The 22,159-nt window shown below is 36.8% G+C and overlaps 1 protein-coding gene across 1 annotated transcript in view; it reads right to left on the bottom strand.

The window, feature by feature from the left end:
* The window catches only part of TRPC4 (transient receptor potential cation channel subfamily C member 4), a 341,290-nt gene that overhangs the window by 39,185 nt on the left and 279,946 nt on the right, over positions 1–22,159 (bottom strand). Inside the window, exon 5 of the mRNA XM_016208908.2 lies at positions 16,994–17,133. Within this exon, the coding sequence (XP_016064394.1) occupies positions 16,994–17,133 (140 nt within the window). The remainder of the gene's footprint in view (positions 1–16,993; positions 17,134–22,159) is intronic.

A 22,159-nucleotide genomic window follows, 5' to 3' on the forward strand; every position in this document is an offset into this window, starting at 1 on the left:
GCCAGCACCTTAGGATATATATCCCCTAGAGTTAGTATGTTAACTTGGCCCTTGGAAGCTCAAGTGGTACCTACTAGTGTACTGTACTAGCCCCTTGTGGGAGGATCTTGCCCAGGGTTTGCTCATTAAATCTATCATAATTAGTAAACAGCCAACTACTATTCCATATGGTAGATTCATATTCCCTCTCTCACAGCTAGTATTCTAGGCTGGAGGGGACATCACCAGTCAAAAGGTGTAGTACAGAAGGCCAGGAATACCATCTGAATAAGCCACTATTCTTACACAGGACAGAGCAACAGGCTGTATTCTACCCACTGGTACTGATTTGCCTCTGTTGGTGACTACTAAACATTTGTCTTATTTTCCTTAGTTGAGTGCAGGCTAACAGCTTTACAAGATGGGCTGATAAAATGGCTCTCCAGTCCAATGTTTCAGATGGGTATGTTTGAAGATGCCTTCTCTGTCACTGCTGGGCTGCCTTGGAGAACAAATCCAATCAAGCTGACAGAATAGTCCAATCTCAACATGATTCGAAATGTTTTATTGGAACTGGAAAACTGCTTTACATATTCTGATACTAATATGTATGTCTGTTATTCCTTTACTGTATGTTATATTATTGCTATAAAATATAAATGCAATGTCTCATCTATCCTCCTCCCTCTCCAGAATACAAATGGAAAATATTACAGGCATATCGTATGGGAATGGAAAGAAAAAACACCCATATTAGGGTAGTATGTATAATATTGGGGTAGCGTGGCCCCATCCCATGCTCCAACTCCCCCTCCTACCTTGTGGAAAATATAATGAAGACCATCTGTAAACAAAGCTGTAATACCTTGGGATAGGCAGGACTCCTTCACCTCACTCCCTTCAGCAGCAAGATGCTTTCTATATGAAACTAATCGCATAGATATAAGGTTTAAAATTAACAGGGGGAATTATAGGGGAGAAGCACATAATAGAAATAGAATCACAGTTGTTTAATAGCTACTCACTATTAAGAAGAGATTTTCTTACAGACCTTGGGAAACTGAAGGATATGTTACAAGGAGAATAGGCCCTGGGGATAAGGCAGACCAGAGCCCAGGTCACAGACAAATAGAACCTATCTGAAGGGAGACAGCATTTCATGCTAATCTTTGCAGTGTTCTGGGGTTAATATTTTCAAAGACAATGGAAAAAGGCAGACCCTGGGAACTCCCTAAATTTATATATTTTTCCCCACTACTAACCTTATATAAGAGTTTGTTTAAAATGAAATGTCAGGGAGCGGTTTATTTCCCCACCCAGGGAATCATACCTGCTGCTTACTCCATATTGCTTGCAATATGAAATAAATGTACATAAATGATTCAACCTTGTCTCTACTTAATGACTCAGTAGTGACAGGCAGTGATGGACTTCATTTTGGGGTCTGGTTTCAGTTGTGGGGGCTAGTGAAGGGATTAAGAAAAAACAAACAAACCTTATAGACACAGACAACATTATGATGATTACCAGAGGGAAAGGGGGATGGAGGGAGGTAGAAGAGGGTAAAGGAGAGATAAATGATGATGGAGGAGACTTAACTTGAAGTGGTAAAAACACAATACAATGTACAGAGGATATATTATAGAATTGTTCACCTGAATCCTGTATAATTTTATTAACCAATGTAACTCCAATAAATTCAATAAAAAAATAAATATATCTCTCAGAGATGGAAATGGATTTATTAGAAGCAACTCCGACATTCTCCCAGGACCAAACTGGAATTACAACTAAAATGTGGAAAAATCATTCTGAATAACCAACTGTAGAGCAGCTAGAGAGAACCAGTGTAAACAACGATGTAAAGAGGAGGCTTCATCAAGACTGGTATGAAGTGCAGAGGCATGAGAGGGATGGCTGGGCTCCTAAAGGCAGCAGCTAAAGTTCTGGAGGGATATCTCAGCTGCCATAGGGTTTTCCCCAAGAAATCTGTAGTCTAAACCCCAAGCTGGGCTCCCCAGCCCAGAGTAACAGAACCAGGAAAGTGGCCCACATAACATCTGGCTGTGAAAAGCACAGGGGCGGGGACATGTCTGTCTGGCAGCTAGAAATACAAGGCCAACACACTAAATTTCATTTGCAGCAACCCACCTTGGGTGCTGGCAGACAGACAGCAGAGTGGACTACAGCTGCATGAGGAAAGTCTGGGGTTGGAGAGTACAGCAACCAGGATCTCTGTGCTGAGCCATTCCCCCATACTACAGAAGCCATCCTTCTCAGGTAGAGCTTTCCCATCAATGCAGCTTTAGCTTGGCAGGAACCAATTGCCCCATCCATTGGAAACCCGCTCACTGCACCCTGCGGAGTTTATACCTTGCTGAGGACTAAGGCCTGAGGTTCATTAAGTGAATGAGACTAACAGAGGCATGCAGGCAGAGGCGGACCTCTGGATGCTTAGAGTCTTTGCTTAAACTGCTTCTGTGCGTGGGCTAGGAAAAGCAGACCGTGGTGTGCAGTTTGGTCCCTTGCATGCACACCCAGCCTCAGAAGAGGAAGCCACAAGCTGTGGATCACTGATAGCTCTAAACAAGGTACTCAGGGCCAAAGACAACACTTGATATTGGCCTGCACCAAAATGTTCGTCAACAGAGACATTTGAAAACCGAGGTACCACTGTATATGACAAAACAGACTTCAAAGCAAAGGCCATAAGGGACAAAGAAGGTCACTACATAATACTACAGGGATCACTCCAATAAAAGTATATAACCCTGGTAAACTTATATGCATACAATATAGGAGCATCTAAATATATAAAAATTCTCTTTCAGGACTTTTAGGGAGAGATAAATAGCAGTACAATCATAGTAGGGGATTTCAAAACCCTACTGACTTCATTGGATAGATCTTCCAGACTAAAGTCAACAAGAAACAGTGACTCTCAATGACATACCAGATCAGATGGGTTTAATTCACCTTTATAGAATATTCAACTCCAAAGCTGCAGAATACACATTACTCTCAAGTGCACACAGAACATTCTCAAAGATAGAACACATGTTAAGACACAAGTCTCTACAAGTTCAAAAACATTCAAATCATTTCAAGCATCTTCTCAGATCATAATGGCATGATACCAGAGATCAACTACAATAAACATCCCTAAACATTCAAACACATGAAGGCTAAATAGCATGTTATTAAAAAATGAATGGGTTAACAATCAAATCAAGGAAGAAATAAAAAACTTCCTGGAAACAAATGAAAATGAACACACAAATACCCAAAACCTATGGGACACAATGAAAGCAGTCCTGAGAGGGAAGTTCATAGCATTCCAGGCCTACCTCAAAAAACAAGAAACATTTCTAATGCATTATATAACCCTAGAACTAAAAGAATTAGAAAGAACAAGAGAGGCACAGAGTAAGTAGAAGTAAGGGAATAATAAAAATCAAAGTGGAAATAAATAACATAGAGATAAAAAAACAAAAAAAACAAAAAAAATAAAAATATTGCTGAACCACTAGCTAGACTCAGCAAGAAACAAAGAGAGAGAACCAAATTATCAAAATCAGAAATGAAAGACATGAAATAACCACTAATTGCAAGAAAATGCTATGAAAAACTATATGCCAACCAGGTGGACAACCTAGGTGAAATGGACAAATTCTCAAAAACATGCAATCTTCTAAAACTGAATCACGAAAAATTAGAAAATCTGAACAGACAAATAACAAGTCATGAAACTGAAGCAGTAGTATAAAAATCCCTGCAAACAAGAGTCCTTGACTGGATGGCTTTAGAATGGGTCATAACATACAGTCAAATAAGAACTAACACCTATCCTCCATAAACTATTCCAAGAAATTCAAGAGAAAGAAAGACTTCCATGCTCTTTTTATGAGGCCAGCATTATCCTTATTCCAAAATCAGATAAAGACATTACAAATAATGAAAATTACAGGCCAATATCCTTGGTGAACATAGATGCCAAAATCCTCAAAACATATTAGCAAATCAGATCCAGCAATATATTAATAAGATTATTCACCATGACCAAGTGAGATTTATCCCAGGGATGCAAGGCTGGTCCAATATTCACAAATCAATAAATGTGATACATCACATAAACAAAATGAAAGATAAAAAATCATATGATCTATTAATAGATGCAGAAAAAGCATTCAACAAAACCCAGCACCTGTTTTTGATAAAAACTCTCAGCAAAGTGGGAATAGAAGGATCATACGTCAACATGATAAAAGCCATATATGACAAACCTACAGCCAACATCATACTCAATGGGCAAAAACTAAAACCATTTCCCCTAAGAACAGGAACAAGACAAGCATGTCTGCTCTCACCACTCTTATTCAACATAGTACTGGAAGCTCTAGTCATTGTGATCAGGGTAGAAGAAAACATAAAAGACATCCAAATAGGAAAGGAGGAAGTAAACTGGCATTATTCGCAGATGACTTGATATTGTACATAGAAAACTCTCAAGACTCCACCAAAAAACTACTAGATTTAATAAATGAATTCATCAAAGTAGCAGGATACAAAATTAACATTCAGAAATTGATGGCATTTATATATACAAATAATGAACTCTTAGAAAGAGAAACTAAAAAAAAATTTTTTTTTAAATGCCATTTACCATTGCAACAACAAAAAAATAAGATACCTTGGAACAGGCTTAATGAAGGATGTAAAAGACCTGTGCTTGCAAAACTACAGGACAGTGAAAAAAGAAATAGAGGAAGATAGAAACAATGGATTGAAAGAATATCATTAAAATGTCCATACAACCCAAAGCAATCTATAGATTTAATGCAATCCCTATTAAAATACTAATAGAGTATTTCACAGATCTAGAACAAATACTCCAAAAATTTATATAGAACCAGAATAGGCTCCCAATAGCCTCAGAAATCTTGAAAAAGAAGAACAAAGTAGAAGGGATTACAATACCAGATATTAAATTATACTACAAAGTCATTCTTATCAAAACAGCCTGGTACTGGCACAAGAACAGGCTTATAGATCAATGGAACTGAATAGAGAACCCAGAAATCAACCCAAGTCATTATACGCAATTAATGTTTGACAAAGGAGGCAAGGGCTTACAATGGAGTAAAGAGAGTCTTTTCAGTAAATGGTGCTGGGAAAATTGGACAGGTACATGCAAAAAAATGAAACTAGACCACCAACTTACACTGTACACAAGAATAAACTCAAAATGGATAAAATATATAAATGTAATTCATGAAACCATAGTAATCCTGGATGAAACCATAGGTAGCAAAATTTCAGACATCTCTCATAGCAACATGTTTGCCTATACATCTCCTAGGGCAAAGGGAAGGGAAGGGAAGGGAAGGGAAGGGAAGGGAAGGGAAGGGAAGGGAAGGGAAGGGAAGGGAAGGGAAAAGGGAAGGGAAGGGAAAAGGGAAGGGAAGGGAAGGGAAGGGAAGGGAAGGGAAGGGAAGGGAAGGGAAGGGAAGGGAAGGGAAGGGAAGGGAAGGGAAGGGAAGGGAAGGGAAAAGGGAAGGGAAGGGAAGGGAAGGGAAGGGAAGGGAAGGGAAGGGAAGGGAAGGGAAGGGAAGGGAAGGGAAGGGAAAAGGGAAGGGAAGGGAAAAGGGAAGGGAAAAGGGAAGGGAAAAGGGAAGGGAAAAGGGAAGGGAAGGGAGAAGGGAAGGGAAGGGAGAAGGGAAGGGAAGGGAGAAGGGAAGGGAAGGGAGAAGGGAAGGGAAGGGAGAAGGGAAGGGAAGGGAGAAGGGAAGGGAAGGGAGAAGGGAAGGGAAGGGAGAAGGGAAGGGAAGGGAGAAGGGAAGGGAAGGGAGAAGGGAAGGGAAGGGAGAAGGGAAGGGAAGGGAGAAGGGAAGGGAAGGGAGAAGGGAAGGGAAGGGAGAAGGGAAGGGAAGGGAGAAGGGAAGGGAAGGGAGAAGGGAAGGGAAGGGAGAAGGGAAGGGAAGGGAGAAGGGAAGGGAAGGGAGAAGGGAAGGGAAGGGAGAAGGGAAGGGAAGGGAGAAGGGAAGGGAAGGGAAGGGAGAAGGGAAGGGAAGGGAGAAGGGAAGGGAAGGGAGAAGGGAAGGGAAGGGAGAAGGGAAGGGAAGGGAAGGGAAGGGAAGGGAAGGGAAGGGAAGGAAGGGAAGGGAAGGGAAGGGAAGGGAAGGGAAGGGAAGGGAAGGGGAGGGAAGGGAAGGGGAGGGAAAGGGAGGGGAGGGAAGGGAGGGGAGGGGAGGGGAGGGGAGGGGATGGGGAGGGGAGGGGAGGGGAGGGTGGGGAGGGGAGGGGAGGGGAGGGGAGGGGAGGGAGGGGAGGGGACGGGGAGGGAAGGGAAAGGAAAGGAAAGGAAAGGAAAGAGGAAAGGAAGGAAGGAAGGGGGAAGAAGAAAGAAAAAACAATTGGGACTACATCAAAATGAAAGGCTTCTGCACAGCAAAAGAAACCATCGATAAAATGAAAAGAGATCCCATTGTATGGGACAACATATTTGCTGTGATAAATCTGATATGGGGTCAATTCCCAAAATACATAAAAATCTATAGAACAATACAAGGAAGACAAACAATCCAATTAAAAATGGGAAAAAAACCTAAATAGACAGTTCTCCAAAGAGGACACACAGATGGCCAAGAGACACATGAAAAATGCTCAGTCACTAATTATCAGAGAGTTGCAAATTTAAATGACAATGAGGTATCTCCTCCCACCTGCCAGAATGGCTATCATCAACATATCAACAAACAACCGATATCTATTATTAAACATTCCCACTATATAACTTTAACATAAAACAGCTAATGACTGAAGACGGGGAAAAAAATTAAAATTTAAGATTTAAAAAATTCATTATAACAAGTATCAGAGTAAGGATTTGTGGTATCAAACAATACCAAATGACCTCCACCCAGTCCCCCCACATATTATGTCATCTTTTCCTCCAAAGACTACGATCACAATTGCCTCCTTTTTTCACTTTTCTGGAAAGACACACATTTTTAAGTTGAGAACATCGTCCCCCTTTGTTGTTGGCTAATTTTATATTTCTTTCTTACTTTGTCTCTCTGTTCTGTGTCTCTCCTTCTCTCTCTCTCACTAACATGGCTTATCACTACATCTCAAAATGTACAAAAAATAAAACAAACAGTGAGCATTCTTATATGATCGTTTTCTGGGAATTTCTCACATTTAATACAGTGACACTGCATGTAACAGCTGCTCAAGAAACATTTTCTCCCATCAAGTATTCACATACCTGTGTGGATGACTGGCACAACTAACTGAAATAAAAATGACCTAAGAGATTAACATAAAGTGCTGTTGGAAAACAGAAGTGAAATTAGTAATTCAGCCTGGGGCTGAACAGAGATTATATGTTGTTCACTGTTTGAGGAGCCTCCAATTGTCAAGTCCAGTAGAGATGCTGGTCCTTTTTCTAAGTTTTACAGCCAGGTCAAAGCAGTTCGATGTGAAATGCATCATCACATGGTGAATGACCATCTCAACTGGGATTTGCAAAATTATAAGAGAAAGGTTTTCTACTTCACAAATCATGAAATGCTGGATTCTGTGCCAGTATATTTGCATAAATCCCCTTCAGAGTCTAGCACTTCTGGTAATTGTTGGGAAACAATGTTACATAAATATGTTCGTATTTATGCATGGTTAGATTTTCCTGAGCAAAACATTGCTGGTCCAGGGTTAAAGAATGTTTGGTTGACAAACAGTCTTGTAAATTAAAAATAGAGACCTCCTGAGAGATTTGGAAACCTTTTCCCTGGAACCATCTGCTTACATTCTAAGGATAATAAACTTAGGGACCTTTGCCTCTCCACAGTGAATTTGTTTAGTTTTGAAGTTAAGGTCTTTCTCCTTCTCCATGAAGAAGATGAGCAGCTGGCACAGCTACAATATGAGATTCATAATTTTCTAGTTCCTCTTGTGTGTGGCACAAACTCTTGTATGCGAAGGGTATATCTGGTACATCCATTACCCTGTGGGACAATGAAGTATGGGGGACCAATTCTAAGATTGTCATGTAAGTAAATAATTTGTTTGTTCCCTGACCCAAAAAACTTGTTTCCTGTCAGGAATACAGTAGTTCCCCCTTATCCATTGTGGAGACATTCGAAGATAACTAGTAGATACCAGAAACAGCAGAAAGTACCAAACCCTATATATACTATGCTTTTTCCTCTACACACAAACCTATGATAAAGTTTAATTTATAAATTAGGCACAATAGAAGATTAACGACAATTACAAATTATAACAGTATACTGTAATAAAAGCTATGTGAATGACTTTGGGGCCATTATTAAGTAAAATAAAGGTTACTTGAACACAAGCACTGTGATACCATGATAGTAGATCTGATAACTGAGATAACATAAGCGACTAATGGGTGGGGAGCACACAAAATGTGGAGATCCTGTACAAAGGGGTAATTCACATCTGGGCAGGACAGAACTTTCATCCTGCTACTCAGAACAGCACAATTTATAACATAAGTTGTTTATTTTTGGAATTATACATTTATTATTTTCAGATCGTGGTTGACAGCGGGTAACTAAAACCATGGAAAGTAAACCGCAGGTAAAGGAGACTACTGTAAAGTAGAGATAGATACATTATTTTTTTCATTCTTCTAATTGCTTTTTAATTTTCTCCTGTTATTTACACATATATATAGCCTATGTTTTTAAATATAGCCACTGTTTTATACACTTAAAAATTGCAAAATTTTATTAGAGAAAATTGTGATTCTTCAGTTAATAAATGAAATTTTTACACATATTAGAATTAAAGATTAACTTGAATTTAATAAATTTTTACACATATTAGAAATTAAAAGATTAACTTGAATTTAATATTTTTGCCTATATTTTCTAAAAAATATTCACAAAATCTATATTCATTTTTTTATGTTTGTATGTTTGTATTCAGCCATTTGTGATGCCTCTTCTCAGTATGCTTTGCAGGTTTCTCTTTCTCACTTCCCCTTTAAATGTTGAGTTTACTTTGCAAGCCTCCCCTCCCCTCCCCTCCCCTCCCCTCCCCTCCCCTCCCCTCCCCTCCCCTCCCCTCCCCTCCCCTCCCCTCCTTCTCTTCTCTTCTCTTTCTCATTCAGTCAACGCTCCCTGGATGTTTTCTATAATTTCAACTGTCAGTTATGTGCTGATGACTCTCAGTTTCACATCTCCAGCCCAGACTCCTCACCTACATTCATATTTTATATTTTAATGTCTTGTTGACTTTTCCACTTGGGCATCTCATAGGCATCTCAAGCTCAGAGGCCAGTATTGGAACTCATCATCTTTTCATCCTCAAATTCTTTCTCCATTTTTGCTTTCTGATTTTAGTGAATGGCAGAAAATTACCCAAGGCAGGAGTTGAGGTTTATCCTTGAGTCTTCCTTTCCAAATTCCCAGCCTCTAAACCTGTATCTTATGTATGTTGCTTATTCCTCTTCATTAGTATCCTCACTGTCTTAAAAAGATTTTCTATTTCCCATAGAAATTATTATTATAGCTCTTAATTGCTCTCCCTGATTTGAACATTATCTCTACAGTCATCTATTTTCTCTAAAATCATCTGTTAAAAGGGCAAATGAGATCATCTCACATATTGCTTAATGTTCTTCAGTGACTCTGCATTATCCTCAAAATGAAATTCCAATTTCCCAAAATGTCACATAAAGACTGTGGAATCTGAGACCTGTCTTCCTCTTAAGATTGACCTGCCTGTTCCCAGTTAGACACCTAATGCTGTGATTCAAACATTTATCACTGGTAATTTCCCAAATTACCCTCACATTCTCACCAAAATGCTTTTCTATTATTACAGGGCCCTTTGTCTAGAATGGATTTAAATTCTAATTATTTTCATTTTTCAACTGTTATTCATTCATCAAATATATGTACTCTGTATCAGACACTATCTTCAGGGTTCATCATCTTTATCAAACAATATACAGTTCATGCCACATGGGTTTATGATATACTGAAGAAGACAGATATCAGATAAGTAACTCTAATTTTTCCTTTGATAGGTACTCTTTGACTGCAGATGACTGGACACTAGTATTCTGCTGACCAGAGCTAGTCCACTCTATGCTGTAGAATAACCTTGACAGTGTGAAATCAAGAGCTACCCGAAACACCCATAGCCTATCTAGGACCATCAATTCCTGCTTTCTTCTTTCTCTCAAGTATTTGCTTTCTAGTTTAATCCTGACATGGTCTTGTTTTGCCCTAAGCCTTTATTTCTATTCAGATTCTTTAAAAGAACTGTCCCTTTGCAGACCTGTAAAGATTATTCACCCTTAGATTATTTGTCAGTTTTCCACGCAGGGAGCTTTGTCTAGCAATGTCATGTGCCGGACTTATATGGTAGAATTTCGAAAACATTTGAGGGAGAAAATCATAAGACATATTCAAAAGCAAGGTTTGTGAAAATCTGAGGATCTTAATATAACTGGAAAATTGAAGGGAAAACAGTGAGATTAATCTGAGAGGAAGTTGGAGCAAGGACATGAAGACTTTAATAGAAGTGTTAAGAGAGGAAGATATATTGAGTCATAACGTTGGGGCATAAATTCCTTGAATACAGGAAAATATATGTTAGATCATCTTATCTTTTAAATTTTATTTTATCTTTGTTGTTGAAAATATGACAGATGTCCTCTCTCTACCCCCATTGATCCCCTCCACCCTGCATCCACCCTACCCTCAGGCCTTCCCCAGACCAATTCTTTGATTAATCTCTTCCAATCCATCCCCCATCCCCACCTTCCCTCTGAGATCCCTCAGTGTTCCATGCATCTATGCCTCTTGATCCGTTTTGTTCATCAGTTTATTTTGTTTATTACAATACACATGTAAGTGAGGTCATGTGGTACTTGTCTGTCCCTGACTGGCTTATTTCACTTAGCATAATACTCTCCAGTTCCTTTCATGCTGTCCCAAAGGATAAAAGGCCCATCTTCTTTACAACTGCATAGTATTTCATGGCGTAAATGTACCACAACTTTTTACCCACTCATCTACTTATGTGAACCTGGACAGTGTCCAGATCTTAGCTATTGTAAACTGTGTTGTTATGAACACAGGGGTGCATAAGTTCTTTCTCATTGTGGTTTTGGGTTTCTTAGGATATATTCCTAGAAGTGGGATCACTGCATCAAATGGCAAGAAAATTTGTAATTTTTTGAGGATATTACAACTGCTCTCCACAGTGGCTATACCAGTCTGCATTCCCACCAGCAGTGTACTAGGGTTCCCTTTCCTCCACACCCTCACTATCTCTTGTTTGTTGATTTGTTGATGGTAGCCATTCTGACAAGTGTGAACTGATATCTCATTGTGGTTTTAATTTGCATCTCTCTGATGCAAATATTTTTTTCATAAGTGTCTTGGCCATCTGCATGTCCTCTTTGGAGAAGTGTTTATTTAGGACCTTTGCCCATTTTTTAATTGGATTTTTTTCTTCCTTTTGTTAAGTTGTACGAGTTCCTTATATATTTTGGATATTAACCCTTTATCAGATGTGTCATTGACAAATATGGTCTCCCATAAAGTGGGCTCCATTTTTGTTTTGTTCATGGTTTCTTTTGCTGTGCAGAAGCTTTTTATTTTGATGCAGTCCCATTTGTTTATTTTCTCCTTTGTTTCTCTTGCCCTAGGAAATGTACTGGCAAAATTTTGCTAAGAGAGATGTTAGGTTTTAATGCTTATGCTTTCTTCTAGGATTTTTATGGTTTCACATCTTACAATTAAGTATTTTGTCCATTTTGAGTTTATTTTTGTGCATGTTGTATGTTGGTGGTCTAGTTTCATTTTTTTGCAGGTGCCTGTCCAATTTTCCCAACACCATTTATTGAAAGGACTGTCTTTACTCCATTGTATGTTCCTGCCTCCTTTGTCAAAAATTAAGTGACCATACTGGCTTGGGTTGATTTCTCTGTTCTCTGTTCTGTTCCACTAATCTATGTCTGTTCTTGTGCCAGTACCAGGCTGTTTTGATTACAGGTGCTTTGTAGTATAACTTGATATCTGGTATTGTGATCCACCCAACTTTGTTTTACTTTCTCAAGATTGTTGTGGCTATTCAGGGTCTTTTTTGGTTCCAAATGAATTTTTAAAATATTTGTTCTAGATCTGTGAAATATGCTGTTGGTATTTTAATCAGGATTGCATTGAATTTATAGATTGCTTTGGGCAGTATGGGCATTTTAATGATGTTAATTCTTCCAATCCATGAACATGGTATATTCTTCCACTCGTTTATATCTTCCTATATTTCTTTTCTCAATGTCCTGTAGTTTTCCAAGTACAGGTTTTTTACATCTTTGGTTAAGTTTATTCCTAAGTATCTTATTTTTTAAGTTGCAATGGTAAATGGGATTGTTTTTTTAGTTTCTCTTTCTGAGAGTTCATTATTGGTGTCTGAAAATGCTATTGATATCTGGGTGTTAATTTTGTTTCCTTCTACCTTGCTGAATTCATTTATTAAATCTAGTAGTTTTTTGGTGGAGTCTTCAGGATTTTCTATGTACAATATCATGTCATCTGCAAATAATGACAGTTTTATTTCCTCCTTTCCAGTATGGATGCCTTTTATGTTTTCTTCTTGTCTAATTGCTGTGGCTAGAACTTCCAATCTATGTTGAATAAGAATGGTGAAAGTGGACATTGTTGTCTTGTTCCTGTTCTTAGGGGAAATGGTTGTAGTGTTTGCCCACTGAGTATGATGCTGGCTGTAGGTTCATCATATGTGGCCTTTATTATGTTGAGGTATGATCCCTCCATTCCCACTTTGCTGAGAATTTTTATCAAAAATCGGTTTTGGAATTTATCAAATGCTTTTTCTGCATCTATTGATATGATTATGTGATTTATGTCTTCTAATTTGTTTATGTGATGTATCACATTTATTGATTTGTAAATATTGTATCAGCCTTTCTTTCCTGAAATAAATCCCACTTGGTCATGCTGTATGATCTTTTTTAATATATTGCTGGATCTGATTTACTAATATTTTGTTGAGGATTTTAGCATCTATGTTCATCAGAGATTCTCTTTCTTTGTAGTGTCTTTATCTGGTTTTGGAATTAGGCTAATGCTGGTCTCATAAAAAGAGCTTGGAACTCTTCCTTCCTCTTGAATTTTTGTAATAGTTTCAGGAGGGTAGGTTCTTGTTTTAATTATTGGTAAAACTCCCCTGTGAATCCATCCAGGCCAAGGCTTTTGTGTGCTGGGAGCCCTTTGATTACTGCTTCAATTTCATCAGCAGTTATTGGCCTATTTAGGCTTTCTGACTCTTCCTGATTGAGTTTTGAAAGATTATATTTTCCTAGGAATTTGTCCATTTCATCCAGGTTGTCCAGTTCGGTGGGGTAGAGTTTTCATAGTATTTTCTTATAATCCTTTGCGTTTCTGTTGGGTCAGTTGTTATTTCGCCTCTTTCAATTATCATTTTGTTTATTTGAGTCCTCTCTCTTTGTTTCTTGATGAGTCTGGTTAAAGCTTCATCAATTTTGTTTATCTTTTCAAAGAACCAGTTCTTGGTTTTATTGATCTTTTGTATTGTTTTTTTAGACTCTATGTCATTTATTTCTTCTCTGATCTTTATTATTTCCTTCCTTTTACTTAATCTAGGCTTTTCTTGTTCTCTTTCTAAGTTTGTAAATTGCAGGATTAGAGAGTCTATTAGATTTTCTTGCCCGGACAGGTGTGGCTCAGCGGTTGAGCATTGACCTAGGATATAGGCGATCAGGGTTCGATTCCTGGTCAGGGCACATGCCCAGTTGTGGGCTTGATCAATGACTCTCTCATCATTGATGTTTCTATCTCTCTCTCTCCCTCTCCTTTCCTCTCTCTGGAATCAATAAAGATATATTTATTTTTTTTAAAAAAAGGATTTCCTTGTTTTTTGGGGTAGGCTTTTAGTGTTAAGAACTTCCCTCTCAAGACTGCTTTCATTGTGTCCCATAAATTTGGAGTTGTTGTATGTTCATTTTCATTTGTTCCCAGGAAGTGTTTTCTTTCTTTCTTGATATCTTTGGTAACCCATTCATTGTTTAAAAACATGCTATTTAACTTTCATGTGTTTGAATTTTTTTAGTGTTTTTATTGTAGTCGATTTCTAATTTCATGCGATTATGGTCCTAGAAGATGCTTGATATGATTTCAATCTTCTTGAATTTGTAGAGACATGTTTTATGTCCTAACATGTGGTCTATCTTTGAGAAGGTCCTGTGTGCACCTGAGAAGGATGTATATTCTTTAGCTTTGGGGTGGAATGTTCTGTAAATGTCAATTAAATCTATCTGATCTAGTGTGTCATTTATGATCACTATTTCCTTGTTGATTTTTTGTCTGGAAGACCTATCCAGTGAAGTCAAGGGGGTGTTAAAGTCCCCGAGTATGACTGTATTGCTGTTTATCTCTTCCTTAAAGTCCTCTAGAAGTTTTTTTTATAAATTTAGGTGCTTCTATATTGGGTGCATATATGTTTATCTTGCTGGATTGATCCCTTTAGTATTATGTAATGACCTTTCTTGTCTCTTGTTATGGTCATCATTTTGAAGTCTATTTTGTCAGATATGAGTATTGCTACCCCAACTTTTTTTTTCATTTCTATTTGCATGGAAAAATTTTTTTTCCATTGCTTCATTCTCATCCTGTGTGAGTCTTTTTTTCTGAGGTTGGTCTCTTGTAGACAGCATATATTTGGGTCATGTTTCCTTATCTATTCAACCACCCTATATTTTTTATTGAGGCATTTAGTCATTTACATTTTGGTTATTATTGATATTTATTATGATATTAATTCTTTGTACCTATGTTTCTCTCTCTGTCTATTTCTACTTCTAATTACAGCAGTTCCTTTAACATTTCCTGTAATGCTGTTTTGGTGGTGATAAACTCCTTTTGCCTTTTTTTTTTTTTGTCTGGGAAGCTCCTTATTTTACCATCTATCTTGAATGATAATGTTGCTGGATAGAATAGTCTTGGTTTCAGATTCTTGTTTTGCATTACCTTGAATACTTCATGCCATTCCCTTCTGGCCTGTAGAGTTTCTGATGAGAAGTCAGCGGACAGCATTATGGGGCACCTTTGTAGGTAACAGATTATTTTTCTCTAGCTGCCTTTAAAATTCTTTGTCGTGAATTCTTGGCATTTTAATTATGATGTGTCTGGGCATGAGCCTCTTTGTTCTTTTCTTGCTCGAGACTCTGTGCCTCCTAAACTTTTGTGACTTTTACCTTGACCAGGTTAGGGGAGTTTTCTGCAATTATTTCTTCAAACAGGTTCTCTAACCCTTGCTTACTTTAGACCTCCTCTGGAGCTATCAACAATCCTCAGCTTGAGGTCTCCTCTTCTGGGGCAGGGTGCATTTGGACAGGAAGAAGATGCACACCAAAGTCTGCTTTTCCAAGGCTTGGGTCCAGAAGCAGATCAAGCAAAGACTCAAAGCACTTTGAGGTCTGCCTCTGCCTGCAAGCTGTTTAATCTGATTCTCTTAATCAGCTTCAGGCTGTAGGAGCTCCACACGGTTGAGCTGCTGGTTGTTATTAGTCTCTTAACAAGCCTCAGGCTGTAGAAATGCCTCTGGGTAGGACAAGAGGCTTCTGGCAGGGTGGGGCAACTGCTTTCCCCTTCAGACAAAACCTGAAAATTGCCTGTCTGAGAAAGGTGTCCTCTGCAGTCTGGGGGAATGACTAGGCACAGGAATCCATGTGGATGCCCTTTGATCTCAGTTTCCAAGCCCACAACCCAGGATTCTCCCCACACAGCTCCAGTCCACTCCACCCTCCCTTTGCCAGAGCCCAAGGAAAGTGGTTGCACACAAAAATTTGTGTGTTGGCTCTTTAAGAGGGTTTCCACAGTGGTGCATTTATACAATGTAATACTGTGCAGCTGTAAAAACAGGATGTCTTACCTTTTGTGACAGAATGGATGGACCTGGAGAGTATAATGCTGAGTGAAATAAGCCAGTCAGAGAAAGACAAATAGCACATAATCACACCTATAAGTGGAATCTAATGAACATAATAAACTGATAAAATAGGTCCAGAGACATGGAGGCATGGAACAGACTGACATATCTCAGAGGAGAGGGCGAAGATGGGAAGAATTTAACTGAATGACTCATATACATATATGCATAATCAATGAACATACACAGTAGTGTGGTGAAGGCCTGGGGTTGGGCAGGGGACTGGGAGGAGGTGGTAAAGGGTGGGGGAAATTGGGGGAATTTTTAATACTGTGAACAATAAATTAAAATTTTAAAAACAAAGAGAGAGAAAAAGGGAAAAAGAAATGCAAGAAAGAGAAGGTGATAATATTATGGTTGGAAAAACATCCCCCAAAGTACAAAATAATCCCAATTGTTATTGTAGAACAAAACCGTTGAACATAAATTATGTAATTTGGGATAATATTGCTGTAGTACAGATTTCGGGGAGGGGTAATGGGTGTGTGAGATTTCAGGCACTGTCATGTTGAATAGGATGAGGTAGAAAAAATTATATTCTGTCCTAATAATATCAAACTATATTAGTTTAAAGTGAAATAATAATTTTAGTGCTTTGAAAGAGTAATATTTTGATCTGTCTATGTAATTTCATCAGTTAGTTATAACTGATAAAAATAAATTTGGGGGGCCCAATCTTAAAGTATTTGAGGTAGGATTTCATTTGAAATTGAAAGAATTAGAAAAAAGAGAAATTATTTTGAATAATTTTGAGGCATCTTTCAATTTAGATACAAGAAAATTGGCTGACAACTTCTAATTGTTCATTAAATTTTTTCTATGATTATAAATTATGTATTATCTATGTATTTTATACCTATCTATCAACAAGGTAATGACCTGGTGAATATCACATATAGATAAATAATGCTCTAACAATATTAATAAAATTGATAACATTTGAAAGTATATCAATATTTATCAGAATTCATGCATTACCAACAACATAAACAATAGTTACCTTTACAAATGCAACAATTTTCAAGGAGATTGTTGCTAAATATAAGGAGTTCATCACAAAATCCATTAGATTCCACCAATCATGGATATAATCTTGAAGTCCACCATCCCACATTTGTTTTATTTCTCCCCATATAAAACCTGCAATTATAGAAAGGGTTATTGTCAGTGTAATTTTCAATCAAATTACTAAAAACAGATTTACAATTTAAGAATTATAGACTCTTGGAGCTATGAGACCATATAGTTATACTAGATGCAGTATCTATTACTAGAGGTAATAACATCGAGTCCCAGACAGATTTTAGAAATTTCAGGACTCTCAACTAATTGTAGAGAATGTTATTAGAGCAGCTTCACTTTCTTTTACATAGTATTTGAAAAATTCATAAGAATGTGGAATTTTTAAATCAAACTGTAATTTCTCTTTAATTATATATTTTTTTTCATGGAAAATAGCATAACATTTATTTGTAAACAAATACTTTAAGACATTCTTCATCCCAAGTAAAAAACAGTGTAGTAAAAATATCTGGCTTAATACCATTAAACAGAGCACTTTTTTGTGCTTTTGTAAGCAATTAGCACCTCTAAGATCTGACATCAGGTGTAGACCAAAGGCAATTATAACATTCATAGTACTTCATTAAATATTTATCAATAACATTAAAGGTACAACCAGAAAAAATAAAAACCCTTTTTATTTATTATGGTCATATTTTTAATAGAAAATGTTTTGTGTTGGATTTTTCTTTTTAATTCTAGGAAGTAAAATATCACTGTATATCATTATTCTATTTTCATCATCTTATTAAGATTTTATAATTCTGCTTTTAGAGCATAATTATGAGGAGGATATATCAAAGTATCTAGAATCAGGAAATATTAAAAGAATAAATATGATTTTATAAGTACATTAATACAAGCAAACAATAAGATTCTTTTAAGAAAAATGATAGCCTGGAAAGTCAAATGTGTAGCACAGATCTTTACATCTTTTCAACACTAAAAGCAAGTAAAAGCCACATTAACTATAAAATCATGACTTTTCATGAACCCATTAAAGAGATGAGACACCAAGGAGTCTATACTTGAAGGAAAAGCAGGTTTCACCAAAGAGAGCTACAATGTGAGCATTAGGTCACCTGTGGCAGAGTGCAGGGATAAGAGATGTTGGCATTATACAAAGGAGTAAGAAGGTTTCAGAAAGATGTGAATGTGAGTTCTCATGGTAGGACAGAACTCCTGGGACACAGACACAAGGGGAATTTGCACCCACGTGCATGATCTTTTCCATAGATTCCACCCACTACTCAAGAGGCTGATTCCAGGGGAAGGGCATAAAGCCCTACCCAGGCTCCTGACCCCTAAGGAACAAAACATTTTAACCCTATTGGAAAAGCAGGAAACAGTTCTAGGTCTAGAGTTTACACAAATATTATTAAAGATTCCTACCAAAGGGGGAAGGTCAAGAAACCCACTTCTGCACATGGCCAGCAAAGATTTACTGTCATGAGAAGAAAGGTGTGGATCATTGAAAAACTCAATTCCCCAATGACCAGGCATAGGCTTACCTAAGTCTAACCCTAGACTGGGACAACAGAAAATCTTCGCTCCCTCCCCTCCCCCCATCACCAGGCCGATACCAGGTAACATCCAGAAGCTGACAACCACTGGAGGAGTGACAAGAGCATGGATAGAGACACCTCCACCCCTGAGGAATAGGTGCACCACAGTAGCCAAAAGCTGTGGGTGGAACTGGAACTCTAATATCATTCTTCCCCATTTGTCTTAGTCATTTCAGACTGCTATAACAAAGTATCATTGAATGGGTGGTCTTATAAAGCAGAAATTTATTTATCATAGTTCTGGAGGCTGCAAGTCTAAGATCAGGGTATCAACCTGGCCCAGCTGGTGAGAGCCCTCTTCAATGTTGCAGACTACTGACTCTTTGTGTCTTCACATAGCAGAAAAAGAGTGATCCAGCTCTCTGACCTCTTCTTATAAGAGCACAAATCCTATTCATGAGGGCTCCACTCTCATAACCTAATTGCCTCCCAAAGGCCCTACCTCCAAATACATGCACATTGGAAGTCAGGATTTCAACATATGAATTTGAGGGGGACACAGACTTACAGTCCATAACATCACCCTAGGCAGAAGTATATGGTGTATTGAAACTGTAGCAATAAGGAAACCCAAACCCAGCTCACCTCAGCTCCTGACTATATTGCCTCAATTCCTAATGTTCTAGCAGAAGATGTGTTTCTATTTTCATAAAGTACATAAATGCTAATTACTTCTATCTAGTCTTCTGCGCAGGTAGACTCAATACACTCAAAATACAAACACACATATACAGCATGATCCATAATGTTCACACTGTTTTTAAAAAAATAAGAAAAAGTACTGAAGGCATCGGGGTGGGATGGCATGGAAATAAAAGTCACACTGCACACAAAGGAATGATATAAGACTGATATAAAACTTGTCTGAAACTATGTAAGACAGAGTGACATCACTAAAGTGCTAAAAGAAAAATGCCAACCCAGAATTCTATACACAGAATGAATAGTGCTAATAAGTGAAGGTGAACAAAAGATACTTTTTAGACAATGAAAAACTCAGAGTTTATTGCCATATGACCCATGCTACGAGAAATGCTAAGTGGATATTTTTTGGGCAAAAGGTGTATGATAATAAACAGAAACCTGAGTTTAAAAAAAAAAAAAAATCAGACTCTATATCCAGATATGGCTAAAGTAAAAATAAATCTAGATATTTTTTAAAACTTTGAATTGTTCTAACATGTAATCCACTGCCTAAAGAAAAACTAGTAGAAACTTATTATGGTTTATAACACTTGTGGCATATGTAAAATTAAACTGTATAACAACATTAGCACTGAAGATGAGAAAGCAAAATTTATAACATACTATCAGAAGGTTCTTATATTACATGCAAAACAAAATAATATTATTTGAATTTAGACTGTGATCAATTAAAATTTCAAAATCCTAGGAAATTCTCTTTAAATATTTTAAATGTATTAATAAAGAGCAATAAATGTAAATAAACACGGAGTTATAAAAAATACTCAATCCATAAACAGGCAGAAAAAGAAATATTTAATACAACAAATAACAGATGGAGCAAATAAGAAAAATGATAGTAATGGAGTAGATTTTAAATCCACCTTCATCAACAATTACATTTAATGAAATATATGTTCTAAAACAATTATTAAAAGACAGATAGCAGTACAAGATAAAAATCCAAATCACAACTATATCAAGGGGCTATATCAATGAATGGATATATATCAGAAGAAATGTTAGTAGGTATGTAAAGAGATACAATGTAAGGATAAAAAGGTCAACTCACTGAGAAGACAGAACAATCCTAAATATGTATACAACTAACCAAATAATCTTATAATGCAAGATACCATAATTATCAGAACCGAAATAAAAAATGAAGGTACAGTTACAGTTAGAAACTTTATTTATCTCTGTAACCAATGAAAACAGTAGGCAGAAATTTAGTAAGGATATGAAAGTCCTGAATAACACTATATAACAACCTGACAACAGCAGAATAAACATATTTTTTTGACTACGTGGGGAACATTTACAATGATAAGCTATGTTATGGACTATGAAACAAACCTCAAATACTTATACAGGTTGAAATCATACAACATAATAAACAACAAATCAATAAGGAAATGTATCTGGAAAATGCCCAAGTAGTTTGCAAGTAAACAATGAACTTCTAGTAACTCTTGGTCAAAGAGAAATTGGTGGAGGTGGAAGAGGGCATAGAGTAGATAAATGGTGATAGTAAAAATTAAAAAAATAAATTAAAAAGAAAATATTTTGAATTCATTGAAAATAAAATTACAATAAAAACCTGTGATGCAGCCAACGTCATACTTAGAGTGAAATTTATAGGTCTAAATGCTTTATAAAAAAGAATAAATGTCTCAAATTAGTGTCCTCAGCTTTAACTATGACGCTATAAAAAAAAAGAAGTATTTAAGCCCAAAGCAAGCAGAAGAAAGAAAATAAAAGCGATAGTAGCAGTAATCAATGAATTTTAAAATATAGAACTTGAGAAAAAAATCAATGAAAACTGAATATAGATATTTGAAATAATAAAAGGTGATAAAACTCTAGCTAGAATGATGGTCAAGAAACAGAGAAGATATACATAATCAATATCAGAAATGAAAGAAAGGCCATCAATACAGATTATACAGATTTTATAAATATAACAAGTAAATAAAATGAAAAACTTGGTACTCATAAATTTCACAAATTCAATGAATTGGACATTTTCCCTGAAAGAGACAAACTTCTAAAGTGATTCAAGACAACACAGAGTAACCTGAATTGTCCTATATTTATTTAAGAAAGTGAACTTATTGTTAAAAATCTTCTAACAAAGTTTTAGGTACAGTTGTTTCCTGATGAAGTCTACCATATATTTAAGGAAGAAATAATACAAGTTTGAATCAAACACAAAAATATGACGGAAAGTAACATTTAAGAAGCAAGTATTATTATGATAAAATTCAGACAAAAATAACACAAAGAAAACTGAAGTACACACTCATAAACCTTATGAATATGCACAAGAAATGCTCAAAAGTATTAGTATGTTAAATACAGTAATACATACATTAATAATAAATCATGACCAAGTCATGAATGCAAGGTGGTTTCAACATTTAAGAATCAATCTCCCTTAAAAACAGGAGCAATCCAGGATTGACTGCTTTCACCACTCTTATTCAACATAGTACTGGAAGTCCTTGCCACAGCCATCAGACAGGAAGAAAACATAAAAGGTATCCAAGTTGGAATGGAGGATGTAAAACTATCATTATTTGCAGATGACATGATATTGTACAAAGAAAACCCAAACACTCCACCAAAGTACTACTAGATTTGATCAATGAATTCATCAAGATACCTGGATACAAAATTAACACCCAGAAATCAGTGGCATTTTTATACACCAATAATGAACTCTCAGAAAGAGAAACTTAAAAAAAAAAAATACCATTTACTACTGAAACTAAAAAAATAAGATACGTAGGAATAAATTTAACCAAGGATATAAAAGACCTGTACCTGGAAAACTACAGGACACTGAAAAAAGA

This window comes from Miniopterus natalensis, chromosome 2, assembly GCF_054644295.1.
Source record: "Miniopterus natalensis isolate mMinNat1 chromosome 2, mMinNat1.hap1, whole genome shotgun sequence".
Classification (NCBI taxonomy): domain Eukaryota; kingdom Metazoa; phylum Chordata; class Mammalia; order Chiroptera; family Miniopteridae; genus Miniopterus; species Miniopterus natalensis.